The sequence below is a fragment of the Myxocyprinus asiaticus genome, chromosome 19 (assembly GCF_019703515.2).
Source record: "Myxocyprinus asiaticus isolate MX2 ecotype Aquarium Trade chromosome 19, UBuf_Myxa_2, whole genome shotgun sequence".
In the NCBI taxonomy this organism is placed as follows: Eukaryota; Metazoa; Chordata; class Actinopteri; order Cypriniformes; family Catostomidae; genus Myxocyprinus; species Myxocyprinus asiaticus.
In genome coordinates, this window is record NC_059362.1 from 887,210 (window position 1) to 908,580 (window position 21,371).

General features: G+C 40.6%; 2 protein-coding genes across 2 annotated transcripts in view; one reads left to right on the top strand and one right to left on the bottom strand.

Annotated features, from left to right (window-relative positions):
- The first annotated feature begins 227 nt into the window (after positions 1-227).
- Positions 228-2,280, top strand: LOC127410284 (gap junction beta-7 protein-like). Its single transcript, XM_051645472.1, has 2 exons — positions 228-363; positions 1,057-2,280. Exon 2 carries the CDS (start codon positions 1,097-1,099, stop codon positions 1,889-1,891), a length of 795 nt encoding a protein of 264 aa, XP_051501432.1. The 5' UTR covers positions 228-363; positions 1,057-1,096; the 3' UTR covers positions 1,892-2,280.
- Positions 2,281-5,872: 3,592 nt separating this feature from the next.
- Positions 5,873-21,371, bottom strand: part of LOC127410270 (zinc finger protein 292-like) — an 80,533-nt gene continuing 65,034 nt past the window's right edge. Inside the window, exons 5-8 of the mRNA XM_051645448.1 lie at positions 15,126-15,328; positions 14,203-14,339; positions 13,897-14,038; positions 5,873-13,784 (exon numbers count right to left, since the gene is read on the bottom strand). Coding sequence (XP_051501408.1) covers positions 6,462-13,784; positions 13,897-14,038; positions 14,203-14,339; positions 15,126-15,328 — 7,805 coding nt within the window. The 3' untranslated portion in view covers positions 5,873-6,461. The remainder of the gene's footprint in view (positions 13,785-13,896; positions 14,039-14,202; positions 14,340-15,125; positions 15,329-21,371) is intronic.

Below are 21,371 nucleotides of genomic sequence, written 5' to 3' on the forward strand. Positions count from 1 at the left end.
GCCATGGAGAATCACGCCCGCAGTAACTAGTCTGATGAGTTTCAGTTTAACTCGATTCACAGTGCCTGTTTACTCTGATAACACTACAGTAGTAGCATACTTCAAACATATCAGGTTTGCTATTTACCAAAACTAACGTACACAATAAAGCCTTGTGATTCGTTAGTTCTCACTTCCTTCAGGGGGCAGAGTGTTTCCATTGACATAAGAGTTCACCCATGGTAACCAAACAGGTGGGGCACCTACGCCAGGTGTATTTGACTATCAAATAGCAGAGATGTGCTGCTCAAGGCAAATTTAGAGAACCTGTCTCTGAACAGCCAGAGAAAACAGACGGAAAACAGGAAATAGACTAATTACAAGGTAAATATCTTCAAATTAATCTGGTATATTCCTCATTAATAAACCTTAGACAAGTAGCCTGTTTCACAAGTAACAGATCTGTAGTGTGTTTAAAATGGTCTGATGATCTTAAAACATCTTGTATGCGACTTGATATGTGTCTGAAGAGTTTTCATGCACTCCAAAAAAATCGGATATTCAGGATATATTCATCTTGTTTTCCAGTAAAAATATCGAAACACTCTTAAAACATGATAAATTTACCTGAGAAGCAACATTGCTTAAGACATTTAGACTTGTTTTCAGAGAATGAATATTGAATATAAGTGGATTTTATCTTGTGGCACTGGCAGATTGTTTTCAAACAAGTGGAAAAACTTTGGCAGTGCACTGAAATACATTACACTTATAGTCAGTATACATTCACTGAAAACAAGCCAAAATATCTCATGTAGTGTTGCTTGTCAGATCAATTTTTTTTTTTTTTACTGGAAAGCAAGGAATATTTTTGCACTGTAATGGTACTTTACCACTAAAAATAAGCTAATTTATATTTACCAGATTTGATTGTGAGTATCTAAAAGTTTCACTGCCGTAACGTGTAGTTTACATGATGTAAAAGAAAAAGAAAATGAGAGCACCTCATGTCATAAGCATATTTTATATTAAACACACTGTATGTTGAATTTAAGATGATATTTTGTCACTTTTAAGACATTTAACAGCACAACAGCCTGATGAGATCCATTCGAACATGAACTGGGGATTTCTGGAGAATGTGTTAAGCGGAGTAAACAAGTATTCCACAGTCGTGGGACGGGTTTGGCTCTCAATCCTCTTTGTTTTCCGGATCCTTGTGTTTGTTGCCGCTGCCGAGCAGGTGTGGAAGGATGAGTTCAAAGACTTTGTGTGCAACACGCAGCAGCCAGGCTGCGAGCAAGTCTGCTTTGACCACTTCTTCCCGATCTCTCAAGTGCGATTATGGGCCATGCAGCTCATCATGGTGTCCACACCTTCACTGCTCGTGGCACTGCATGTGGCGTACAGAGAGCACAGAGAGAAGAAACACAAGACGAGGCTGTACCAGGACAAAGGCAGCATAGACGGAGGGCTGCTGTTCACCTACATTATGAGTCTGGTTCTGAAAACAACCTTTGAGGTGACCACTCTCCTCGCTTTCTATTACCTATACAGTGGGTTCAACGTCCCTTGGTTACTGCAGTGTGACGAGAGTCCCTGTCCCAACACTGTGGACTGCTACATCTCCAAAGCTACAGAGAAAAAGATCTTTCTTTATATTATGGGATGCACGTCTATTCTATGCATTGTACTGAATGTGGTGGAGATGGTGTATATTATATATAAACAATGTTGGAAATGCTTCAGTAAGAGGTATGTTCCTGTGAATGAAAAAGGCATCTGCCACGGTCGACCTCCTTCTACGTTCATTGTCACTTCACACATACTACAGCCGTTGTCCTCGTCAAAGGAGGGTGGGCTTCATTCTGTTCCAGCTGGAAAGGAAAGTCCTATACTTTCCTCTGCATGAAATGCAGGCAGTTGGATTTTTTCAACAAGTCAAAATAATAGTATGAGTAGGTTCGAATAAATTTAGAGAAAAATTAACGAACCAACGAATGATGTTTTTACAATTTTCAACCCCTAACCCAAACCCTAAACCTAACCATGATTTTAACAGGAAAATAACTTTTGTGTAGCAAGAGAAACAGCAGGGTTTGCAGTGGAAAGAGGAAAGCGTATTACAGGTTATTGACATGTATCAGTTATATGTATTGTGGAAATTAATATAGAATGAGAAACCAAATGATTTCTTTCTTAAAATAAAGTGTTGAATAGGATGCTCGATAAAAGATGATGTCTGTATTGTATCAGTTTGAAATTCTGTTTGTTTATTAGTTGGTCTCTATGTCAATAAAAGACATACCTTTTCGTACATGCCAAGTTGTGTGATTTCGCCATCTCGTACAAATTATTACAAGTTGGATTTTTTTCATTAATAATCTGATAAAAAGATAATTGTATTCTCACAGTGTGTAGATGCAGTGATTGTAAGTAATTTCCCACAAAATTAAAAAGGGACAATCAGAAATATTTTAAAATAAATACATTTAGATAACCCAGGTGGGTCAATGTGTTATTTAGGAAAAAAACGAGTGCCTTGAGAAGAGAGAACATTTTCAAAAGCAATAATTACCAGTGACTGGTGTCAGCCAGGGCTGTGTTCCCCAAAAGCATCACAAGCTTAAGTTGATCATACAGACCATTGGTGCCAATGGTTTCTAAGATCTACTTAGGCTTATGATACTTTTGGGAAACACAGCCCTTGCCAATTAATGAGACGGTATTTGCTATTTTGAGATTATTGACATCAGCTGAATCAGCGTTGAGAAATTCACTGAACTGTACCCCAAAGTATAATTTGTGTTATGAGCATACGCAGGGCCGCCGCTGGCTAAATCGACGCCCTACGCAGAGTTCTGTGATCATCGGGTGGGGGGATGGGTGCGAAGCAATAATCTGGTGAGCTGCAGGCTGCGAGGCTATAGTCTGAGTTCTGCGACTGCTATAATAACGTATAACACGTGAATAAGGACAGCTGGTGGAGTTTCTGGTGCCACCCCAGGGAGTTGGTGCCCTACGTAGACTGTGTAATATGGGTATAAGGAGCAGCGGTACTGAGCATACACTTGCGCATTTGTACAGGGCGAATGAGGTAAATTTAGTCATTACTGTGCGAGTGCAGCATGTGCTCTTTAGGCATAGGCTGCGCATGCGCCTGAAATTGTTTGTACTGATTAGTGGGTCCACAAGGTGGCTACTCTCACATTTGGGTCATTGCTTTCATAAAGTATTGCAAGAAGATGATGTAAACGCCGGTGAACAACAGGACACGAAGGTGGAATAACAACAGTGTATGTGTATGTGAAGTTCACAAATACAGACTCAATTCTGAAAGACTATAAAGACAACTTTATGGATCTAAACTCCTGGCAAGAAATAGTCCAGTATCGCATAGCAGTCATAGCGCATGCATCCACCGCTTGTGTATGAGCACTCATTGTTGCCAACTACTTTCAATGAAAAGTAGCTAAAGCCTGCTAAAAAAAGTCGCTAGATGGCGTCATGCGTTAATTAGCATATTCATGATGTCATCGCGTCGTATTTGCGTTCTGCCTTGTGTCAGCCCTTTACATCTGTTTGCTTCTCTTCTACTTTCTGTGCTCACATACTGTATTTTAATACAGCCGAATTCCCAATAAAGCTGTTCTCATGTACATATTTGTTCTGTTTCTGTTAGACAATGGAACGAGTGTGAAATAGTGTCGGAAACGCTCATTAAGACTACATGTTAATCAGTAGTCACTTACAAGCAATTTCCAAGCTGCTGCTCTGCACTGCTAAAATCCTGATTTTATAACATAAGTTAAAGACAACGGCTGTGCTGTGATTTCGGCTATATTTTTTCTCTCACACAGCGCACAGCCTCCGTCTGGGTAACAGTGAGTGATAAGCAAGCAGTGTTGCCAACTAGTTTCAATGGCAAGTAGCTAAAGCCTGCTCGAAATGTCGCTAAATGACGTTACACGCTAATTAACATATTCGTAACGTCATTGCGTCTCATTTGAATTTTGCATAGTGTCCGCCCTTTACATGTGTTTGCTTCTCTGTGCTTACCGTACATACTGTAATTCCCTATATCTATCAATCACTCAGAGAGAAAGTTAGAAGCGACAGAAACTTATCTTTTCTCTCACACAGCGCTCAGCCATAACAAACCACTATATGCATATATAAAACAACAACAAAAAGAAAAACTATGTGCATGTTTACAAAAAACAATACAGATTCGTGATTAGTCCTTGACAACGCTGTTTGCACATGCGCAGCTCATTCACGTCTATGTCAGCTGCCGTGCGGTCGACTGATTGTGCTGCTCCATCTTTTCGCCTGCTCACCTCTCACTCTGTCAGTCTCACTGAACAGAGTAGACGCAGAGAGAGGTGTGCCTCCGAGTCCGGCCAGGAAAGCAAGACCACGCGCTCGCGTGGCAGTACTGGCGACTTTCTTCTTCGGAAGGTAGCTAAGGTTTGTCCAAAAAGTCGTTAGGCGCTTTTTTGAATAAAAGTCGCTAAAGAGGACTGAAAAGTCGCTAAGTTGGCAACACTGTAAAGCAAGAAAAATAATGGTCAAATTAAATTGTTTAAATTACAACAAAGGAGGAGCAAACAATACAGATTAATGATTGGACCTTGACAACTCTGTGTGCACATGCGCAGCTCATTCATGTCTGTGTCAGCTGGCGTGCGGTCAACTGAATGTGCTGCTCCTCTGTCTGCCACTCACTGAAAGGAGTAGACGCAGAGAGAGGTGTGCCTGTGGCGGGAAAGCAAGACCTCGTGCGGCAGTACTGGCGACTTTTCTACGGAAAGTAGCTAAGATTTGTCGCTAGGTGCTTTATAGAAAAAAAAAAAAAGTGTCGCTGTAGGGGTCTGAAAAGTCGCTAAGTTGCCAACACTGTGAGCGCAGTCAAATCTGTGCACTTAAGGAGTGAAACGTCAGCGTTACCACCGGCATAGTGTTGTGCTTCCATTAAGCATTGTAATGCATAAAGTCAAATAGATTTAACTTTGACCCCAATGCCGCTGACCTTTCAAAACCTCAGCCAATGATGCAAAGTCTGTCTTTGCAATGACAGGTCACTCTTTACACTAGAGTGATTTTAACACACATCTTTGCCTCACTAATATCTTTTAGAGTTGCTAAAATTTTTATTAAAGGTAATGATCATCTCATATTTTATTTTTATCTTATTGTTTTCTGAGCACCCAGAGACCAGTTATTGAACTAAAATCACCCCTTATTAATTTCTGCAATGTGTGCATCAAAGTAATTGCCAGGACTTTTTTCTCTTCATAGTCCAAATACATGTTTTCAATATTTATGGTGTACATCTCCTGTTTTATTGCCTGTCAAACTTACAAAATTACCACTCCATTATGCTATTTGCAACACTTCTCAGTTCAAAGTGGAGTTCAAAGTGGTACAAGTTAATGTTAAGTCTTGGTGTAGGGTTTCTGTGATACTCCACAATAAACACGATGTATTAATGACGCATGCAACTCTTGCAAGACTCCCCAGCCAGATGGTTACCTTCTAGCCATGACCCATTGGTACCCCAACATGGATCATGTGATAGTAAGTTCCAAAATCTAGTGATATTTTTCTATTTTCACATTTTGTGCATTTTGAATAAATATTGTGTAAAATAATGTTCATCTTAGCAATTTTGTGTACATCTCAATCGCTGTCATTAAATTAGATTATTTATTATCAACATTTTGTCTGCCATAGGCTAACCCTGCCCTCTAGGTGCAAGTACTGCCATTTGCCATTGAAAAGCCATTTGGTTGACCACTAATAACTAGTGTGTTGGAGTAAAGGAAATGGAAATTGTAAATATCATCGCTTGGATGCTTGGTGATGGTATATTTAAGAATGCAACCAATACAGAGTAACAAAATGCAAGCTGTATTAAATTGGTTTCTATTGATTAACATACAGACTGCTGGTGGCAGTAGTTGATCAAAGAACCAGACACAACATTTTTGACAAATTTCAGATTTACAAGGTAAACAGGACCATAACAGTTACAAATTATACACAGCACTACATAACATCATAACTGATCATGATTCACTTTCAGTAGGATACAAAAAGTCCAATGGAATATTAAAAAGTATGACTATGAATACCCAAAATATTTACTTCAAAGGCAACAGAAATATGCTGAACAGCTTTATATAAGGACATACATGCTTTAGAGGTATTTCTTCATCTACTGCAACTATAAAGTGAGCTTAACATACACAGCCCTGTAACGTTATAAACATTGTACTGGGGACCATTTAGATAGTAGCCACGTAGTGTCTTCCAGATCCTAAAACATCCCAACAGCTTCTTGAACAAGCAACAACCATTCTGCATTCATGTCTCAATAGAGATAAACGTCCAGTTAAAATTATTTACTAGGTTTGCAGCAATCTTATCAACCTCATCCTGAGTTCTGACAACATGACATTAGGGGAAATAAGCTCAAATTAATTGTCCTTTTGAAGGATCACTGTGGGTCGCATTTCATGAAGCTGCTTGAGAAGAACTCCAAAGACATCAGAAAAAACTTTTTGCACCTCAAATGTGACATTGCTGAGTGAGGACAACTTTTGGGGATTTTTAAATTCAACAAGTTGCAGGACCTCTCTCGAATGCATTTTTACATCAGATCTTTTGCACACTACTGTTGCAGTCTTTAGGTGAATAGTCGTTCGTTTGCGTGAACATCCACTCAGCGGTACTGTTGCCTTTCTCTTCTGGGATGTTCTCGATTCCTGAAGAAACTGAAGAAAGGACACCTCAAACCCCATGGGCTTGAACGAATTCAATGGTGTATTTTGATCAGAGACGTCCTCCTGGGTCATGGTCGTGCTAGAGGAAGTGGATTCAGAGTTTAAGTCTGCATAGTTGACTGTGCAACTCCTTGCAGTCCTTAGTCTTGTCGTTCTTTTATGTCCAAATGATTTGGCCCTTTTACCTTCACCCTTGCGTGGGCGTCCCCTTTTCCGTTTTACCACTACCGATATCTCTGAACATGTGTCTGTTGAGGGTTTACAATCTGACAGATCTGGATCTTCTGTGCTTTCTTTCTCAGATGTGGGCTTCGAGAACTCTGATTCGCTCGGAATGGGTACAACAACCTCCTCATTGTCAGATGTCTCTGAAATGGAACTTTCCTCCGATTTATCCATATCATCACTTCTGGAAGCAATACGTTTATATCTGGATCGGGGTATCTTTTTACAGTATATAAAATTGCTTCTCTGTTCCTCCAGGTACTGTTTTGGGAGGCCATGTTGGAGATAATGTTTCATTATATTTCGTTCAGAACTGGTAACTGTTTCGCAGCCCTTTATCATACAAGCATACTGCAGTTGTAATCGCTTGGTGCACATCGCAGCAGCTTCTTCCTGGGTTTTCAAAAGGGGTTTTCCATATTTTGTCCAGTTGTTTTTCCTTTCTCTTCTTTTTTTAAGACTATCCCTTTGAATTGGGTTCTTGTTAGTCTCTCTGTTGTCTTTCTCACCCTTTTGAACTGGTTTCTTGTTGGTCTCTCTATTTTCTTTCTCACCCTTTTGAACTGGTTTCTTGTTTGTTTCTCTGTTTTCTTTCTCACCCTTTTGAACTGGTTTCTTGTTTGTTTCTCTGTTTTCTTTCTCACCCTTTTGAACTGGTTTCTTGTTAGTCTCTCTATATTCTTTCTCCCCCTTTTGAACTGGCTTCTTGTTTTTCTCTCTATTTTCTTTCTCAACCTTTTGAACTGGTTTCTTTTTATTCTCTTGATTTTCTTTCTCTGCCTTTTGAACTGGTTTCTTGCTACTCTTTTCATTTTCAACTGGTTTTTTGTTAGTTTCTCTGTTTTCTTTCTCAATAACATCCAGATGACACTTCTTTGGCCGACCAAGTTTTATCCCCCTCTTGCCTTCTGTTGGGTTCATGAGCATCCGTTTGTAAATGTCTTGGTGTTTCTTCATGGTGTGCCGCAGTAAATTTGACCGTGTGCTGTAAGCACATTCACATCCCTTGACCTGACATCTGAACATTCCCTCCACAGGCTCAACTTGAGAGATTGCTGTACCTTTATGCTTTTGATCAACATGGCTGATATATTTCCAGAAAGCTGTGAAAGTTTCAGAGCACTCTGGCTGGTCACACTGAAACCTGCCTAAGTTGATGCTGCACATCATGGAACCTGCTTTCTCAGTTGTTAATTTGTGTAGCAGAAGATAGTGCCGGAGCAAGTCTGGAACAGATTGGAAAATACAAGAGCAGTCTTTGACTTGACACCTGAACTCATCAACCTCCTTGACATCATCCTCCAGCTTGTCTTCACTCTCCTCATTTCTATCCTTTTCCTCTGCTTCCTCTTCATTCTGTTCATCTTGATTGTTGTCCTCAAATTTAGGCAAAGCAGACTGATGCACAGCTTTGTAATGTAGGATCAAATTGTGTTGAATTGTGAAAGCTGCCACACAACCCTGATGAACACAACGATAAGGTCTGTAAGGACTAAAAGTATCATCAGCCTCTGCTTTTCTGTCTTTAGGTTTTTTGGGAGACTCTCTTGGCCTTGCCACTCGGGGCTTCACAGGTTTGGAATTTTTGTCCAAGGACTCACTAGCTAGCTGTACTGGTGCTGATGGATTTGGGTTGAAAGAAGGCATGGGCAGAAGCTCTTTTAGAGGGAACCCATGGATCTGACCAGAAAAAGAGGACTTTGTGGAAAACCATCCATTTGGCTGCTGATCGATTCTTGGAGTCACTGAAGAATAGCCAGACACAATCACTGAAGGCTGAACAGGTGTGTGATTTTGTAAAGTTCCTGTCTGTATTCCCACTGCAAGACCTCTACCTTCAGGCATCTCAGCAGATTTCTGGTCAAACGCTGGAGTGATGTAATGTAATATTTTTACATTATCCTTTTTCATGGACTCTGATGCACCTGGAACATCAATCTGCTTTTGACGTGCATCCAACAAAGATGTGTTTTTGACTGGATTGGGTAATTCTGGCATTGGACAAGAACTTCCTCTGTCACTCTCCAGGAGCCCGTGATTGGACTGACCTTTATTTTTCATCTTCTTTATGTCTTCCTTTGTAAAATTATGCACTGTTTGATAATGGACTTTAAGGTTGGAGTTGCGGGTAAACGCCTTGGTACATTTATGACAGCTGAAAGGGGCAACATTAAACTGGTCTTTGAACTGAGTAAGCATGTCATCTGTGTAATTGTGCAGTTTGATAAGATGTTTAAAGAGAGCATCTTTTGTCATTGCTCTATAAGTACAACCATTTGTGTCACATGCAAATGGCTTCACAAAGCTTGGTATCTCAATGGGTGAATCATTGGACTCTGGCTTATTAGGCTGTCTATCATTTCTTGTAGGGTCATCTACAGTTCTGGTATCCTCATTGATTTCTCTGTCTAGGTCAAGCTTCTCAAGAGCTTTTTGGATTTCCAACACTTCATCCACTGTTGTAATGGTCGCATTGTTGGGCTGATCATTCTGAGCACTTCCTGAAGACACAGATGATTGGGTGTGAAGTGAGGCCTCATTTGGACTGATGTCACCCAATTGCAAAATGGCCTCAGTTGAAGTCCCAGCAGTGTTCCCCATAGGTTGCTGCTCACTTGGAGGTGCACTCTGAATCACATTTGAGGGATGCTGTGGATCAATGGTCAAAGGACTTGCAACAGACATTTGTGAGCAGGAACTGTCCACATTCGATCCACCAGGCAAACTTTTTTTGTGAAGGTCTCCAGCCAATATTTGTTCACGCAATCTTTCTTTGACACTCTTTTCAGAAACTAGATTTTGAGCAAGAGTTGCCATGGCTGCCAGAAGTCCTTCATTTGATAATCCACTTGCATTGATGATGGCTGTCTTTTCCTTTATCTCTTTCATTTTATTTAAAGTCTCAGCTTGAAGAATTTGAGTGACATGATCTAAAGAACCACTATTTAGGGTGGATGTAGACTGGTCTTCTGTAAACAACTGAGAGAGAAGAGGATCATTAAACAGTGGGTTGGACATCTCAGTGTAACTTGCTTGTGGCGGATTTTTGACACTACCAGTGTGCTGTATGACACTAGTTTCTGACAGACGGTTTTGAGCATATGGACCACAAGTGTTTGGAGCCGTCTGCTGTTCTTGACCAGAGCTCACACACAGATTTGATGGATCTAGCTTGAACTCTTCCGCTGTTGGTTTATCATTGCTAGTGTAGGTGGAGTTATTGGCCTGGGGAAAAGTGACATTAGGGTATAGTTTTGGATCAAGGGGGCCTTTATTAGGCAGGTGCACTGAAGGTTCCAGCTCCACAAATGAGGAAGGTGTAGGATGAGGTGAGTTAAGTAGATCAAGAAACGAGCTGGGGAGGTCCGCTGTAAGGTCAGCTTCTTCAAATGGTTTGCAAGAAGCACGCTTTGACAAGTGTCCTCCGAGAGATTTAGAACTCGGGAATTCTCTGTAACACCTACAGCAAATGAACTTGCCATCTTTAATAATGGCAGGCCATTTTGTTCTTCTGCTTCGTTTAACTTTTTTGTTGTCCCCATCACTGAACACATTTCCAGTGGTATTTTGAGTAGCTGGAGAACTCATGTTTGATGGGGGAGTACCATTGTTTGGAAGTGGTAGACCTACACTTGGATTTGTCTCCAACTTCGCCACACACTGAGCATGGGTTTTTGCAGAGAAAGAATTGTTGTTTGTTTGTTGAGGGTAAGATGTTGCAGGTAAATCTTTGGGAACTGAACTGTTCAAATTGCTTATTTGTTGAGAGTAAGGAGATACTGAAGATTCTTTAGGATCTAAACTGTCAGTGTAGAAGGGCAACACAGGCATTCGAGTAGATCCCAAATTTGGCTCAGCTACAGAATGAACTACTCCCATCATATTAGGACCCATGACTTGTTGGGCTGGATCTAAGTTGGCAACAGAATGCAAACGGTCACCTGTGGAATCATTTAGTTTGTGAATACTGTCTACTTGGTCTGGCGTAGGGTGAATGTTAGGATTATTCTGTGGTTTTAGAGTAGTATAGCTCATTCCTCTATGCTGTGCACCTTCACTAGAAGCTGTGTTCATGTGAGGAGTGTAATGACTGCTAGAAAGTGTGTTAATGTTTTGTGTCATTCCTGGAGAATGACATGTCTTTTGTTGGCATACTGAATTGTTCCTGGAGTCCCACACGTGGTCTGCTGTCATTTGAGATTGATTTGTATTTCCAAGCTGAGAGAGCACGATGGGATCCAATATATTCGCCATTTCATTGTTATGGGCATGGGCTTGGCCTGTGGATGCTGGTATGTGAGAGGGGACAGAGGGATAGCTGGGGTTTGCACAATTTGTTGGGTAAGATGGAGGCTGGTCAAAAGCATTCTGCGTTGGAACAACAGGGCCAGGGACTCTTTGACCCAGTTGGTTTTGTGGAAGTACAGCTGAATTGAGGCTTCCATTCATAGAAACAGTTCTGAGTGTGGGTGGGACTGCCACCTTGTTCTTCTTTGCTAGTTTCCACTGTGTGTAAAATTCAGGATGAACCGCCTTCATGTGCTTCGTAACACTTCTGTAAGAGCTATAGTCTCGAGTACATAATTCAAATTGGCATTTGTGTCTCTCTTTCATCACTTGGACAGCGCTGTTCATGTCTACTGGTTGCGCAGATTTGTTCTCCGATACTTGTCCATTAGTTGCTAAGGGAGCCATTTGTAGTGGAAGTGTCTGTGAAATCGGAGGAAGCATCTGACCCAATGACACAAGTGGTGTTTCATTGTGGGAAGCATGTGTTGAAGGCATTATGGGTTTACTATACAGGCTTTGATACTGTGTTTGATTCTGACTTAAAGGATTAGGATTGTATTGCCCAAATAAACCACTGTTATTGAATGGTGGTGTTTTACCTGAATCAGCTGTGTGCAGCTGACCATGCAAAACATCTGTTGGTGGGACAGGCAGCAAGTCCTCCAAAACGCTCTGGTATGAAGATGTAGAGGGCATGGGATCTGAATCATTCATCAAGGCATCTAGTAGAGTTTCCTCTGGTCTAATTTGATTTAAGTGAGGGCCCATGGCTGACTGAATCAGATGGTCATTTGTTTGAGGGATATGTTGATGGATGGGACTTTGAGCATGTTGTTCAGGTATAGTTGTTCCAGGATGGACACACCCTTGAGTAGACATTGCAAAAGCGGTATTTAGCATATTTTCAACAGAATGCTTTACTATCACCATCCCACGATCCATTTGAGGCCCTGTGCTGCTGGCATTAATCTGGGTGGCTAAGAGAGCGGCAGGCTGAACAGAACGCAGATGCATTTCATTGGAAAGATCTGGCTGAGGTTCTGTTTGTTGAATACTTTGGCCTTCAGTGCTCTGGCCTTCCAATTTTGTAACATGGCCAACTGCATGGACATCTAACTCAAACATAGAATGAAACACTTTACCACAGTCTGGTGCTTTGCAGGTAAACGTTTGGTAATGCTGTGCCTCATGGTCATACAGTTTATAGGCTTCATGAAAAATCTTACCACAACCCGGAAACATACACTTAGCCTTGAAGACTTGGTGGTCTTTCTTATGTATAATAAGCTCAGCATTGGAGTCAAAACTGGCTTTGCAGTTAAGCTGTATGCAAATATAAGGTTTAACGCCACAGTGTACCTGGAGGTGATCATTTAGATGATCAACACTGACAAACTGGCGACGACAATACTGGCACACTACTTTTGTGCTCTGCATTTCAAGGAAGCGTTTCGCTTCTTCGTTGTCCCCATGATCTTTCACGTGGGCAAGGAGATTCCGGAAATATTTAAATCCCTTTCTGCAGCTATGAACTGGGCAAATATTCCCTTCATTACCATCGCTTAAGTCAAGACATTCAGAGTTGTTGGCATGTCCATTAAATATTGAGTCCCCATTGCAGTTATTTTTTGTCTTGGTCTTTCGCACCTGATAGTCACTGCTTTTTGCTTTCAGGGCAGCAATGACAGGAGCAGCAGTTTTTGGGTTGGCTAATTTCTTAGTTGTCTTCATTGCAGCGAGACGTTCTTTGCAAGAAAGCTTCACATGTGATGCAACATGGGGCTCTAGTGTCTCTCTTGCATCAAAGGTCTCCACACATATTGGGCAGGTATAGTATCCATCTTTGAGGTGAGTCTGTGCATGGCGCACTATTCGGTGACCAAGAAACTCCTTATCACATAAAACACAGTATTGCATGTAAGCCTGCCAATTTCTAAACCTAGCTGAAACAAACCCTTTTTCTCTCAACTTCTTTATCTCTCTATTCTTTTGCCTCTGGTCTTCTATTTCATTTAACTCATTAGTTGCATCCAGAAACCGTTGTGTGACATCCTTAAACTCCTCACAATATATGCCTTCCTCTGGTCCCTCAGGGTCACCATCATTCAGTTCATCAATGGAGCAAACAATAGAAGCTTCCTCCCCCATAAGACCCAAACAGTGGCGTTTTAATGTCTTCCAGTCCCAGAACTCAGGATCAAAAGGCCATTGGGTTTTGAGGACTAAAAGGAGCTCACAGCGCAGAGAGTTCGGTACAGGTAGATCTTCCTCTTCTAGCTTCTGGTCTGGCTCATTGTAAAGACTTTCCACTGCATAATAGGAGTCTACGGTTGGTTCCAGAAGAAACTCGGTCAACTGGCAGGCTCTTTTGACCTCTAAGTCAGTGGGTAAGAGGCAAGAGATGGTTTTGCAGACAGTAGCCTTGGTGCTTCCTTCACAGGATTCCATTCGGAGAGCTCGTATACATAGATCAATGCAAGCAGAAAGACCAACTTTATCCATCTATTGATTGGGGAAAAGGAATATATAGTTGAAGTCAGTTTAGGATTTTGTAAATAATTGTAAGAAGCCAGAAGGAAATGAGAAAAGTGAAAACAACTGTAGGAAGGCTCACCTCTGACTGGATGACCTTAACGAAAAAGAGTAGGTGGAATACTGTTTTAGACAGAATCGACATCTGACGGCATCTGTCCAAAAAACCTTGCTCTGAAGATTCTAATCGCTTGAGCAGTTTGCCCCAGAAGAGAGTCAGTTCCCTGCCAAATGACACAAAAAAAATCTCTCATTCAAATTACTTAGAAAAGACTATAGTCTCTCTCATGAAGTCCTTCAAAGTTTTTACAAAAAGTAGCACATTGAGATATTTCTCATACTTACGGTATGAGATACTTACCAAATAATAGTAACTTTTATGACTTACCAAGCACAGTAAGAATCCTCCTGAAGAATCTGATGGGTCAAAAAACCAGAGCACAATGTAAAGGCTGCTTTCTCATCACCATCTGCTTCAAGGTTACAAATCATCTCTAAAGCATCTCGACAGTCCACTCTTGATAGCTGAAAAGAAAAAAATGTTAAGCCAGTTGTGGTATTTGTCTTCTGAAATATAAAAATCTACCAACAAGGACTTTGTGACGATGATGATGATAATAATAATCATAAAATTTTAATTCACACTTTTTTCTAAGTTAAATATTTTTTAGGAGGTCTGTATTTGCTAAGCTATGGTTTATGAAACAAGAATATTTTTATAAATATTTGCCGAAATAGTAGTTATAAACCAAATGCTGAGTGATGAGATGCATATGTAAAGTACAGTGGGGGTTCAAGTGTCCACATTGAAAATCTGGGATTCAAAACCTAACTGACCTGGAAATAATCTAAGTTTTAAGATTTGATATATATATATATATATATATATATATATATATAAAAGGTATGACATGAAATTATGAAAGACTGCATTACTTCTAAATCACTGATCAAAGCAAACATGCAACAATGACCATGTTAACTCCTTTGTACAAAAGGTCAGACATTCTTGCTTCCATTAAAGCACAGACAAGATGCTCAATGGAACATTCTCAATCATGCAGGATAACATGATCATCAGGCTTGAAGAGTCCATGCCAGCTCAAGTGCATGTTGTCATTAAAGCAAAAGGTGGATATGCAAAATACCAAGACATTTTGAAATTTATGTTAAAACTTTTAATTGTACTTTTTCACTTAAATTGTTACAATAATATAATTTGCAATGATAAAAAACAAAATAGAAGCATTTTCACATGTGGACTCAGTGGACTGAGCTGTATATTCTCAGTTAACAGTTCACTGTCCTTACCTCTTCCATTACAAGTTCCTGTGGAGCAACAGTGCACAAACAAACCAGGTACATCTGCTTAAAGTGTCCCTGATCTTCAAATTTGAATAGCTCGGCACAGGCCTTGGCAAGTAATGCTGCCTGCTCAATACAGCTCTCTTTGATCAGATGCTTCACTCGCATCCTCAGTAGTGCTGGTCCTTCCAGAGTGAGGAACTCATGAACTAAAGAGAGAAAATAACAATAAGCAATATGATCTTTGCACTTCTCCACTTTCAAGACAGGGAGAAGATTTTACAGGGAGTCAGGACCCTTAAATTGGCCCCCAAGCATGGAACCTCCAGTCTAGCTTTTTTCCATGATTACAGCAATGAAACGGTGTAGAGGAGGAGAAAGTCTGACTCCGTGAGGAAGCGCATGATTGACATGGGACTTCGTCCTTTTCTGATCTACCCTGCGACACTCAAAGTCAAGGTCAACGAGACAACATCATTTTAAAGAAGTGGAGTATGCTGAAAACCTCCTGGCCGCTCTTGTCCGTTCCTCACCCTTAACAACATCTTTCAGGTTTAGAGCCCTACAAGCATCATCATCACCGGTTATTCCGTCAAACAAGCAGGACAACCCGACAGATATAAATCAGCCTTAAACATGAAGCAACCCACTTAACAGGTGCCTTTGCTGTTAATTTAAGGGAAATGCTATACGCATATATTTGAGGTCCCATTTATAGGCACAACTATCTTAAACTACTGTTTGCTCACAACTATTGCTTTAAGGTAAATTTAATCGATAGCATTCAGTTCCGTATGCCACATGTATATGTTTGTTTTTATTCTGTTTCATTTAAAGTTAACCTCGAGTCTGATACCCTCATGTAGGCTTGGGCTTGAGACGTGTATTGCCTTTGTACACCTCGGGTCATAGAAGTTTTATATTATCTTTCTCCATCCTAAGAGAAAGCATGCTTAGTCTCTTGCAGGAGGAATGTTTCAATTATGTTCTGATTTTTGTCAAGCATTTACTGCCAGAGCCTCTTTACTGTCATGATATTTTGTGTTTTTGCTACAGTTTGCCCGTTTTCTAATCCTGGTCTTTTGATAGTGCAAGCCACGATATGGCTTTTAACATAATATCATGGAATGTCCGCGTTTAAATGCACCAGTTAAGCGTACGAAATTTATGGAATTTCTCAGACGCAAAAGGGCTTCAATTGCTTTGATTCAAGAAAAGCATTTAAAGAGAGATGATGTTCAGATTCCAGAATAGGTTTTACAAGTATGTACCATTTTCAACCGCTACAAACAGAACAAAAAGGCGTTTTAATTTTATTTTACAGGAAGCTTACCGTGAAGGTTGACACCATTGGGAGTGATAATGAAGGAAGACTGGTGTATGCATGTGTTGCAGTCAATAATATTAAGATGCGTTTTGTGGGGTACCCTTGACGCCATGCGAGAAGCAGACGTATGAAACACGAGCTCTGCGCACTTTGCTGTTTTTTTATTATTTTCATGTTATAACCGGTGAGATTTGATACACCCAGTTACATATTTGTTCTATGAGGTAAACATGGCAAAGAAGTAAAAATCCTATGGCTCTGGAGACATTAAAAGATACTTACGTGCTCAAGATGAAACCTCTGGTGGCCCTGCGAGCCGGGGACTCGATTTGGATGTCATGTCGGGAGATGAAATTCAGCATCAACTGTCCAACATCTCGGTGATGCTGACGAAGGTTGTTGCTGACTTGGAGGATCTTGCTATAATACGTTGATCGATTACGGCAATGGAAGCAAAGTTCTCTTAGTTGGCTACAAGAGTGACAGAAGTTGAGAAACGAATCGATTATCTGGAATCATCCGAAAGTGAATTATCCGCTGGTTCGCCCACGACCAAAATAATCGTGGAAAAAGTCTTGGAAAAACTGGAAGATTTGGAAAATAGGAGCCTGAAGGAATAACATACAAATTGTTGGAATTCCTGAGCATGAAGAAGGCAGAGATATGGTGAAATTCCTGGACGAGCTCTTCCCGAGTCTGCTTGACATAACAGGCCATAAACTGGAAATCAAGCAAGCTCACAAAGTTCCTGCTCGCAGATCTGCTGAGGGAGACAGGCCCTGAACAATTCTGGCCAAATTTCTGAGATCATCCGATAAAGATCTTGTGTTGCGCCAGGCGAGGAGTAAAGGAAGGCTTTCTTGGCAGAATCACAATATTTTCTTGTTCCCGAACTTTGCGAATGTGACGGGAGAAACGCGATCGGTTCAAGGAATGTAAGACACTCTTACATCAAAGGAAGATCGCTTTTGCACTGATGTTTCTGGTCAAACTGAGAACAGAAACTAAGGATGGCCGCAGGGTATTTACGTGTCCAAAGCAAGCACTGTCTTTTATAAAAACAATGGGTAAGCCATTTGGGGTTTTTCATGTAGCTCCAGAGTGGATTAACTCACTGTACTTACTCTGGCTGTCCAAGGAAGCTGGGTGCCATTTTTGTTGGCTCCGCCTAGCGGCTGGAGTTTGTTTTGTGGAATAACACTCCTTCAAGAAACTTTTGCATGGACGGATGATCGCTTTAACACTGAAGTTCCCGGCCAGATTGAGAATGGATACTAAGAATGACTGCAAAATATCTTCATGCCTACACAAAGGATGTATTTTATAAAGTTGACGGACTGAATAAGTCATGGTGTATTTTTTTATGCAGCCTCTGAGTGAATAATACACACTTGATCATTCGAGGAACCGGGATGCCTGTTTTTATTTTATTTGATTTTATTTATTTTTTGCTGGTTCCGCCTAGTGGCTGGAACTTGTTTTGTGGAATATGGAGTTTGTTTTTGTTGAGTATTTTTGCGGGACATTGGAATAATTACATCATCTGCTGTACTCATAACAGCCGGCTCACTGAACAATTGTTTGTCTGTCCGAGTAAACTGAACTGCTTTATATCAGCTGGAGTTTGTTTTGTGGAGGAACACTTCAAGACAGTTCTATGAATTAATCTACATGTTCTTTGTGTTTACTATGCCTATTGGCTAGGGTCTGTTTTCACAAAGTATTTTCTGTTATGTAATTTTGCCTCACAAAATTTGTGCAGAAACACCGGACTTGAGCATTCCGATGGCAAGGTTGTCGCAGGGGTTCTCGCATGCGTACATGGACTCTTTGTGTTTAGAGGGATTGACGCCAGTTGGCGCTGTCGTGCGCGGGGTTAATGCGCACGTTTTTCTTTTTTCTGTTTGTTTTGCTCGGGGGGAAGTTCAGGGTTTGATTGTTGCATTAATGGGGAATGTGGTCTGTATAATATTGTTTTTGACACACAATTTATTTTTTCTATTATATCAAAATGTCAGATGTTATTATGAGTAGGTTATCTCTCTCCACATGGAATGTCAATGGGTTGGGGCACCCCATAAAAAGAAGGAAAGTTATTTCTTTTCTTAAGCGTAAAAAATATGATAGTGTTACTTCAAGAAACGCATCCTTCCCCACAGGAAGCTGAAAAAATTGGCAAGATATGGGGTGGACATGTTTTCTTTAGCGCTGGTTCAAGTAAGAGCAGGGGAGTCATTACAATGATAAATAAGCATCTACAATTCAAATTTCCCAAACAGATTAAAGATAAAATAGGAAGAGTCATTATTGTTTTCGCAGAAATTCAGGGGCAAAGGTTGATTTTGGCTAATATTTACGCACCTAACGCTGATGATCAGGGCTTTTTTATAGATCCTGAAGGGATGTTGCAAGTCGCTGGCACCCCTCATGATATAATATTGGGAGGAGACTTTAATCTTGTGATGGACTCAGTCCTTGATCATAGTGAAGCAAAAGTGTGTAAGCCCCCTAGAGCAACATTGATGCTTCACAGGATGTGTAAAAATCTTGGTCTTGCAGATATTTGGAGACTTTTGAACCCATCTGGTAGGGACTATACATTTTTTTTCATCAGTCCATGAGATTTATTCAAGAATAGATTTTTTTTATATATCTAAAGTCCCTCATTTCATCTGCTGTCGATTGCTCAATTGGAAATATCTTAGTCTCAGATCACACCCTGGTGTGTTTAGAGGTGTTGCCATACGGAGAAAAAGAAATCATACAGCTGGCACTTTAATGTATCCCTTTTGCAAAATCCTGAATTCAAACAAATGTTAAAGGCTGAAATCAATGTTTATATGGAGACCAACTGGTCCTCGGTATCCTGTTGGCATGGCTTTGGAGGCACTTACACGGATCATACAGTATGCCTCATTCACCAAAAAATTGAAAGCACGAGAACTCGTGGAGTTGGATGGGAATATTAAAAGTGCAGAGGCAGAACTGAAGCGCCAAATGTCGTCTAATGGCCTCAGAGAATTGACCCGTTTGAAATACAGATATAATACTATTTTGTCGCCGAAAGTGGAGTTTTGGTTATTCAGGGCAAGGCAGTCATAGTCGGGAGACAAAGCAGGGAAGCTTTGGCTAGATATGTAAAGCAGAAAGAGTCTTTTTCGACCATTCCCTCTGTGAAATCTGCTGGTGGTGAAGTTTTAACCTCGGCCATTGATATTAATAATGCCTTTAAAGAATTCTATATTGATCTTTATAGTTCCACGTCTTCGTCTACTGATGAAGATATTAGAAACTTTGTAGAACCATTAGAACTCCCTAAACTGACGATTGAGCACAACAATTCTCTTGATTCTGAGATAACCTTGGAGGAGCTTGATGAGGTAATTAAGGCCCTGCCTACTGGCAAGGCTCCAGGGCCAGATGGCTTTGCCGTGGAATTTTTTTAGATCTTATGCTACAGAACTGGCTCCACTTTTGTTAGAAGTTTAAACGGAATCATTAAAGAATGGAAAACTTCCGCCAACCATGACACAAGCCCGGATCAGTCGGATTCTTAAAAAGGATAAAGATCCAAGCGAGTGTAAAAGTTACCGTCCAATCTCCCTGATCCAGCTAGATGTAAACATTTTGGCAAACATTTTGGCTAATCATTTAAGTTATGACATCCCTTATACATATAGATCAGGTGGGGTTTATTCGGGTCCGCAGCTCTTCTGACAACATTAGGCGTCTCATTAATATCATGTGGTCAGTGGCGAATGATCGGACTCTGGTCGCTGCCATCTCACTTGATGCCGAAAATGCATTGATATGGTAGAATGGGATTATCTTTTTAAGATGCTAGAAATATACAGGTTCGGAAATACTTTTATTGGATGGATTAAGACATCCAGTATCGGCGGTACAAACAAATGGATTATTTCAGATTATTTTACTCTGGATGGGGCACTCGGCAGGGTTGCCCTCTTTCCCCATTATTGTTCTGTCTTGACCTGGAACCATTAGCAGCTGCGATAAGAAATGGATGATTTTCCAGGGGTGGTGGCGGGAGGTGTGGCGCATAAACTTTTACTTTATGCAGATGATATTTTATTATTCATCTCCGACCCCACTAGATCTATGCCTTGCCTCCACAGAATTATTAATTCCTTTTCTAAATTTTCAGGATACAGAGTTAACTGGCCTAAATCCGTAGCTTTGGCTCTGAAAGCGTACTGCCCAGTAATGGCTTTTCAACCGAGCGACTTTCAATGGCCCAAACAGGGCATTAGGTATTTGGGCATTTTATTCCCAGCAAAATTATGTGATTTAGTCAGAGTTAATTTTGAACCTTTAATAAAAAGGTTTGAGCGATGTGGACAGGTGGGCTTCATTACATTTATCGATGATTGGGAAGGTTAATGTTATTAAAATGAATTGTATTCCAAAGTTCAACTACAATCTCTCTCTGTAGATGTCCCCCCTCTTATTTCAAGCAATTTGATAGTATAGCGAAGTCCTTCATTTGGAATGGAAAGCATCCCAGATTACATTTCAGTAAGTTACATAGGCCAATTGACAAAGGTGGGCTAGGCCTACCCAAGATTTTGTTTTATTATTATGCATTCGGTCTCAGACATTTAGCTCATTGGTCACTTCCACCTGAGAGAGCCCCTCCCTGGTTTGGAATTGAACAGAAAGTTATTGCCTCTATTCTACTATTACAAAGCCTTTCTATTAAACTAATTGGAGAAGTTAAGTCGCACCCCGTTATCTCACATCTGCACACGCTATGGTCAAAAGTGTCCAGAGTGTTCAATTCAGACATTTATTTAAATGTTGCCTCGAGCATATAGCTAAACCCAAAGTTGCGTATTGGTGAGTCCCCTTTCTGCTGGTCGGAGTGGTTTGTGAGGGGTGTTAATACACTCAGTGACCTATATGTG